At 35.4% G+C, this 8,445-nt stretch overlaps 1 protein-coding gene across 2 annotated transcripts in view; it reads left to right on the top strand.

Annotated features, from left to right (window-relative positions):
* angpt2b (angiopoietin 2b) overlaps window positions 1-5,606 on the top strand; it is a 45,671-nt gene extending 40,065 nt beyond the window's left edge. The window contains exons 8-9 of one of the 2 annotated variants that reach the window (XM_084130083.1): window positions 1,707-1,837; window positions 3,256-4,058. In XM_084130083.1, the coding sequence (XP_083986209.1) occupies window positions 1,707-1,837; window positions 3,256-3,416 (292 nt within the window). In that variant the 3' untranslated portion in view covers window positions 3,417-4,058. Of the gene's footprint in view, window positions 1-1,706; window positions 1,838-3,255 lie in introns of both variants that reach the window. The other variant, XM_084130082.1, reaches the window with a different exon arrangement.
* Window positions 5,607-8,445: the final 2,839 nt, after the last annotated feature.

The following is an 8,445-nucleotide window of genomic DNA, read 5'->3' on the forward strand; positions in this document are numbered from 1 at the left end:
GCTGGCATTGTCTCGAGGGTGTTGAGCCCATTTGGGACTTACCAGCCAAGCAACCTATGGTGCAAGGATGTTTTCATGCCAAAACAATCTCCTGCAGTACCTAGCTGTGTGGTCCTCTCTCTGGCATTGTGTGTGCTCGCAATCCTTCCTGGTGAGACAGCATCAACAATGGATTGTGGATAATGGAGGCTGAATATCTTTGGAGTGCACGTTAATGAGTCTTAGAGCCTTCTGAAATGAGAAAGAGAAAAAGATAAATCACTTAGAAATATCTTATACAGGCTCGCAGCTGGTCCAATTACTGGGGTTAACAGTGGATGTAATAGATGTAGACACTTTCATCTGATTATGTAAAATAAAATAAAAAAACAACGTACCTTAAAGTGATACTTTGTGTATAGTATTTAAGTTAATTTATCTAGAACAGGATATGTGTCTGAGCTGATTAAGAAGGCTAATGCTGGAACTCGACACAAGAAGTGGCAAAAAAAGAAAGTTGTAGCAACACACTTTCCTGGCATACCTTTAGCTGTAGACCACCATAGACTGTTCTGGTTGATAGAAATGTTTATATGAACATGCCTTCTGTAAGCATTGATGTTTATATATTATTATTCAGCATATATACTGCAGGGGGTTTCAAATTTATGGGACCACGAGGGTGCGCTAGGGGTTCTGTAAAAACGTTTTGTGAAATAATAATTGTAAAATGTGAATTTGAAACTATTAGTTTAATTTGAACACTTGTCGGAAAACATGAGATTAATTCCAAATTATTTTATTTGACTGACAAATAAGATATAAAATACAGTTAACTTAATAATTATTTCTTTCCTAATAATATTTTACACATTTATATTTTCCACAGTATAAATATTTATGCACATGTAAACATGAAAATAAACTACCGTTCCAAAGTTTTTTTAATTGAATTAATTTTGTTTTCTGCTCAACAAGGCAGAATTTTTCTTGATCAAATCCAGTAAAACAGTAATATTGTGAAAATATTATTACAATTTAAAATAACAGTTTTCTATTTAAATATATTTTAAAATGTAATGTATTCCTGTGATGGCAAAGCGGCTAGTCAGCGTCACATGATCCTTCATACTTAAAAAAAAGTTGAACTAACTTAAAAATATAAGGCAACCTATCACACTCAAGTTAACTCAACTAATTCGCTCTGGTTAGTCAACTTAACTTTTTTTTCATCTAATGAGTAACAGGTAGTCTTTTGAAAAATCTTGTCAAGGCAACTTAGAAAAAACAAGTCGAGCCAACTTGAAAAAATTCTAACGTGCTGATTTGGTGCTTAAAGAAACATTTATTATTATTATCAATATTGAAAACAGTTGTACTGTTTAAGTTTGTGGAAACCATGCTAAAAAAAATTCACAACTCTAAAGAGCAACATTTATTTGAAATAGAAGTCTTTTGTACCATTATATTTGTCTTTACTGTCACTTTTTGATCAATTGAATGCATCCTTGTTGAATGAATTTATAAATTTATTTAAAAAAAAAAAAAAAAAAGTCTTACTGACCACAAACTTTTGAATGGTAGTGTATACAGCTGCATTTATATTGGGGATCCCTCACAAGAGGATCACTATATTTGGGGGTCTGTGGCCTCAAAAAGTTTGAAAAATGCATATACTGTATCTATCCATATGTTGAAATATTTAGTATTTGTCTGTTTCTCACCAGTCTTCATGCAAGGGGTTTCAGTGGTACAGCTGGACGCACCAGTAGTCTTACCCACTCAGGAACCCAGTTCAGCACTAAGGATCACGACAATGACCAGTGCAGCTGCAAATGCGCTCAGATGGCCACTGGAGGTACCGCAGCTTGTCTGCCATTTATATATTATTTCTAACTTTGTGTAATCTGATGGAAAACATATGCATGTGCATGCAGATAATGGAAAACAATTTTCCAGCAACACCCAAGACAAGAACCACAGTAATGTTACTGTATCAAGTACTGTATTTTCATGACAACTGAGAAAGTATAGACATTAGCCTGTAAAAAAAAAACAGCAGTTCAAGTTCACTTGGATTAAATAATGGCATTGATCCAAACAAAATATGGCCAAAATCTGTTTTCAGAGTTTTTCTGTCAACATTTCAAAGGAGTCATATCATATATTTTTTTACTTTTTTTATTTTTCCCCCTAAAGGTCCACTAGTGTTAGTCTGGAAGGTTTGCTGTCAGGTTCAATACAGTTGGTTGTGACTTGTCTTTTGACAGCAAACTTTTTCCAAAGGCTACATTATACTGTGACAGAACCACAAAACAATCTGCACTGAAATGTGCTGTGCAAACTCTGAAGGCTGGGCTGATGTAATCAGGGACCTTGTTAAAAAACAAACTTTAGATGCTCTTTACTAAAGTTAAAAAGAGACACAGAGGTGCTGGAACCAAGATCCCTCCTTACCTTCAACAGGTAAAGGTAACATTCCAAATCATCCCTGAATCAATCCCTTATGTGCTGCTCACAATACATCAAAACCGTAGAAGGTTGTGTAAAAATATTTCATCTAACATGAAGCATATCTGCTATTTTATCTCAATACCAAGTCAGAGTAATACTCTAATTTACAAATCCTATATGCAGTGTTGTTATTGTTAACTAAACTATAACTATTGAAAATATTTTTTAACTAAAAAAAAAAAAAAAAAAAAAAAAAAAAAAAACTGAAATAAAATAAATATTTTAATAATATGAATATCAGATGAAAAACTTAAAGGATATGTTAAAAAATCAAAAAAAAACAACAACTTGCCAGCTAACTGAAATAAATTAGGTTTAAGCTGAAGTACTAAAATGACTAAAACTGAAACAAAAATAAAGCTAAATTACTCATAATTCAAATGAATTAGCTTTTAATTTTATATTTTTAGTTTTCAAAATATAATCTAATATAAATAAATATAAAATATTATAAATACCATAACAGTACATAAATAATACTAAAATAACACTGCCTGTTTGGCAAGGTTTTGCTAATGAATATTAATTAGATTATGCAAATAGCCATTGCAGGACTACCTAGGATAATGTCAATAATATTAATGAGCTAAGCTGTCATCACGTTGTGATGTCACAACCCTTTGACAGCAATCCCCACTTCAAAACATCGTGCTGCTTTTTTCTCTCAAGGAAAATCCGACTGATACGGCCTCTTTAATATTAATGAAGGACAACTGACCCAATGAAAAAATAGCTGAAATCGTTTGCTCTCTGTCACTGCAGGGTGGTGGTTTGAAGCTTGTGGGCCTTCCAATCTCAATGGGATATACTATTCTGGAAACTCCAATGTGATACGCTATAACAGTATAAAGTGGTACTACTGGAAAGGGCCGAGCTGGATGGCGACCATGACCACTATGATGATACGGCCTGTGGACTTCTAAAAGCAGGAAGGAACTGTCACAAATGGGTCATTTGACTTTACTGACAGACAAATAATGCAAACAAGCTGGTGACATCATTGAAAATTATGGACAACTTGAGACTTGGACAGCTTGTGCCCATGTCATTGTAGCCATTCAATCTGTCTCCGTTTTGTTTGTTTAGTCTGTCGAAACAGACACAAATTGCACCATAAATGTTTGATCTGTATAGCAAAGCTCTTCCAATGTAAAATGCAATGAACTGGAATGGCTGTTCACATTTGTACTTGATATTTGGGCCGATGTTTGTGTTGTAAAACACTAACCTATCCTCCTCCTCCCTTCAGTGCAACAGTGGATCTCCTGAGATTTCTAGTGCTAGTAAAGGTTTAAGAGAGAATACGTCTATAAAAGTGCTCAAGACACTGAAACAGGTGTATGTTTTATAAGCATAGCTTTCATTATAAAATATATATTTGTAATAAAACAACTGACATCAAATCCTACAGAATCCTACTTTCCTACAGAATTCTGTTGTATAGCTATATACTGTAGGCTATACAGACACGCAAAGCATATTCCTTCATTTATTACAAACTGTTGCAAATGTATGTTTAACGATATGTTTAAATGTATGTTTAAAATTAGAATGTAGTTTTTTACAAAAAGAAAAAAATTGCTGAATTTCGACTGACAAATAACTTTTTAATAACATAAGTTCATTATGTGAGACAGATGTTGATTCAGTTACTCAAAACCATCGTGAGCTAATTTGATCATAGAGACCATTGGTGCCAATGGTTCTACTTACGATTATGATGCTTTTGAGAAATGTATCCCTGATCGATTTATTTTAGTAAAGGATTCGTCGACTGATTCAAACCGGACATTTATCTTTTCGAACTCTTCATTAAAAGAACCGGCTCATTCATTTGGGAATCATACAGTTTTTGATTTAACAAAAAAGAACCTGCTCATAAGAGTTATTTGTTTGTGAATCACTACAATGGTTGCGGCGCATGTTTGATTCGTTAAAAGAAACCGCTCAGAAAAGTAATTTTCTCGGGAATCAGATTGCAATTGTAGGTTTTTGATTCACTAATAGGAGCTAGTTCATAAGTCATTAGTTCGGAATTACAAAGTGTTTGATTCTAAAAGAACCGGGTCGTATGAGTCATTACACTGGTCCCGTTGTATGTTTTTGATTCACTAACAAGAACCAGTTCATAAGATTCATTCGTTCAGAAATCAGACTGGTCATGCTGTGTGTTTTTGATTCACTAAAAAGAACTGGATCATGAGAGCAGATTTGTTCGGGAATCTCACTACACTGGTCGCACCATAGATATGTATACGTAGATATACATTCGACCGCTCCAGACACGTCTGTGCGCCCGCCATCTTGGAATGGTCAGCGTGTCGTCATTCGCAGTAAGAATCAATGATGCCCTAATATTGCGTAGCTTCTGTTGGTGTACATTCCCGAAGAATTGGGATAACCTTTTTTACATGTGAGAATGTGTTGGTTTGTGTTTTTATATGTATTATCTCAATTTTACAGGTGTTATACTATGATAACTTTTTAATGTTGTATTCGCTGACGCCTCAGTCTTGTTGTATTGTGTTAGTTTAGCAAAATCATCTGCTGAAGACGTACAGTCATCTTGCTCTCGAGTATTCAAGGGCCGGTGTTCCAATATGGCTGATGGCTTGCACATAGCGACCCATGGAAACAACCAATAATGTGGAATCTATGTTTATATATCTATGGGTCGCACTGAATGTTCTCGATTCACTTAAAAGAACCGGCCTAGGCGATTCATATGTTCGTGAGGATGCGTTTCATGGTTGTTGTCACATGCATAATAATAATTATTTTACAGGACGAGTCCTTTTTATTGCATTCGAAACAGACAACAGACTGCTTGGTAACTCACATTCACATTTTTGCTATGGCGCTGTATATTCAGCAGCTGGGGGAACGGCTCTGTTGGAAAGCGGTGCAGAAAACACTGCATCGAATCCACTATGAGGTAAATAACGTGTTGTTTATGCTTGCACTCTGCCATTTTCATAATTGCAAAAGCAGCAGGTTTGGTTTAAGCTGCTGTGGAAGACTGACCATCCATGCAGCATGATAAGAGCCTATATTAGCCCTGCTTCTATGCCAATCGCTTGATGAATCATTCAATAAAGTCCTTTTCTGCTGTATAAAAACACTTCTCTCTTGGCCTGCTGACCTGTGTTCACACTCAGCACTTAGCCATGCTACTACTGTCAAGATTTAATGCTCTGGTCTACAACCCCATACATCCGTGGCCAGTGAGCGAGGAGACTTACCTGCCGTACTCTTCCATATGAGATTCCGCATCGATTTGCTCGCCATTTGCCTGAAATATACTGCGAGGCATGTATAGATGAAGACATTCCCCAGGCGCCATAACATCTAGCACAACTTTATTATGGGTCCAGCAGAATACAGTATGTGATAGATTACTGCTGGTGAGATGAGGGTTAAGCTTGGAGGGGGTTCCATCATATTTGGGTTTAAGGAGAGATCTAGACAGCTGGCTCCTCCCGTTTTATGAACCTCGGCTTGGAGAGTATATTATTTGTTGACGCCATCATAACCCCAACTTGGTTCAGTTTGCAAATGAGATGCCTTACACTGACAGGGGGTTCTGCGCCAGTAGAGCCTTTGAGCACCTCCAAGAATTTATCATCTCTTTGAGCAAGAGAATGGAGAAGAAAGAAAGCTCAGTAGGGAGGGTTTGCATAGTTTCCACACATAAATCTTTGTCCGGCCTCAGTTCCACATGGAGGACTGGATGTGAAGACAGGTGAACTCAGGGATGTCCCATAATGAATCCAGGGGACGGTGTGAGCCTGATGGCTCAGCAGAGCGGAGACTACTGACCTCGGATGAGACCATTTTTTCGCGTTCTCTCTCATTTTATTTGTTTACATTTAGCATGTTTGTTGTCACTCTAATCATGTTGCAGACAAAATGTTCCTTGTTGCCAGCAGGGGGCACTTGAGACACAGCAACAGCACACCATGTTTCCAGAACCAAATAGAAGCTGTGTATTTGGATTACAGAACTGATTGTGAGTTTGTCTTCACTCAGCTCCCCCTTATCATACTGTTTTTGTTGCAACTTCTTAGTCACCTTGCAATAGTTATAACTAACGTGCATCTTTTATGCCGTTGTCTCAAACAGATGGCTGAATGAAGGACTGGGAAAAAGGGCGATTAATGGGGGGAATCGTGTGATACTTTCTAATAATAAGGCATCTCAACTCTGTTAATAATATGTGCACTAACAAGTAAAAAAGGCTGGAAGACCATCAGAATGGGCTCGTTAATGTCTCTGAAACACAGAGAACATGTTGCAAATGCATCCGCAAACCCAGTCATCTGTCAGCATCGGCTGGGTAATGATCTAACCTATTAGCATTTCAAAGTCTAGGGTCTTTCCTTCTCTGTGTCGGGGGTGTCTTATGCTGCATATGCAAAAATAAGATTATATTGTATTTATGTCATCCTGACTGTAAGATTCTAATTTGTTGAGCTATTCAGAACAACACATAATGAACTGAATGTTGTATTGTGGTAAATCTTCCACTCCATTTGTTCAACCTTGATTTCATTTCATTTTACTTAAGCTTATTTTTTCTAACAGTATATTTACATATAAAAGAGTATCGACTCAGGCATATGCTGTTGTCATTCCAAAAGGAGGGGTATTTCTCAAGAGGATGCAAGCAGAGCAATAATGCCTTCACCTAGTTTTCGAATTACAAGGAGAGCTAGAGGGGGCCGAGATCAGCTCTATTTGGACTTGTTTGAAGTGTCATTTTGGAAAGGAAACCAACAATATAATTCACAATGTCCACAATGCATTCTACCATACATGTTCACGGTGCATTTTGCCATATATACAAAATCATTTAGCGATGGATGCAAAATCACAATGTAAACATTTTAGTCATCATTTAATTACAGAATTACAGTTCTGTTCAATAGCTTGGGGTTGATGAGATTTATAATAATAGTCATAATAATATGAAGGCTGCATTTATTTGATCAAAAATTCAGTAAAACAGTAATATTGTTAAAATACCTGCTTTCAAACTGAAAATGTTTTAAAATATAATTTATTCCTGTGATGGCAAAGCTGAATTTTCAACATCCTTTACTCCAGTCTTCAGTGTCACGTGATCCTTCAGAAATCATAATATTATAAATATTTCTTATTATTATCAATGTTGAAAACAGTTGTGCTGCTTGATATATTTGTGTAAACCGTGATACGAAGAACAACCGTCAAAAGAACAGCATTTATTTGAAACAGAAAGCTTTTATAACATTATAAATGTCTTTAATGTCAGTGTTTTGGTCAATTTAATGTGTCCTTGCTTCTTTTTTTTCTTCTTTTTTTTTAATGACTGAAATTTGAACATTTGCTCATACAACATTTAAAGACAATATATGACACCTGACAAATGGAAATGTTTGGAATGTCAGGGATGCACAATATTGGTTATTAGCTGAATTTTTTTAATTTATAAGAACCAGTCATTATTAGCCAAATAACTGTGCATGCTCATTTCTCTTATTTTCACATTTAGATTACCTTTGTCTTCATCGAATGCTTACTTAAAGTTAATCTAAACACTAACCTTACTATAAATCTTTGGCAAAAATCAGAATAAATTTTTCATTTACATTATGTTGTGACGCCTAAATTCACTTTCTTTTTTCTTTTCTTTTTTTTTTACAAAATAGCATATAATTTTAATATTTGACAATTATCGGTTATCAGTCACATGCAAATAATTATTGACTTATCATTATAATAATTTTAATATTAGTGCATCCCTACTTCTGCTGCATTTCAAAAATGATTTTGTGACATTTACATTATTTGAACTGCATAAAATCCTACAAAAAAAGGCTGCTGCAAAGAAATACATGCTTAGCAGTAGAACATGCATTGTAACTATGATAAAGTAAATATGATAACTTTTTTTACTTTTAATAATCTACT

This window comes from Abramis brama (assembly GCF_963993115.1).
Source record: "Abramis brama genome assembly, chromosome: 12".
In the NCBI taxonomy this organism is placed as follows: domain Eukaryota; kingdom Metazoa; phylum Chordata; class Actinopteri; order Cypriniformes; family Leuciscidae; genus Abramis; species Abramis brama.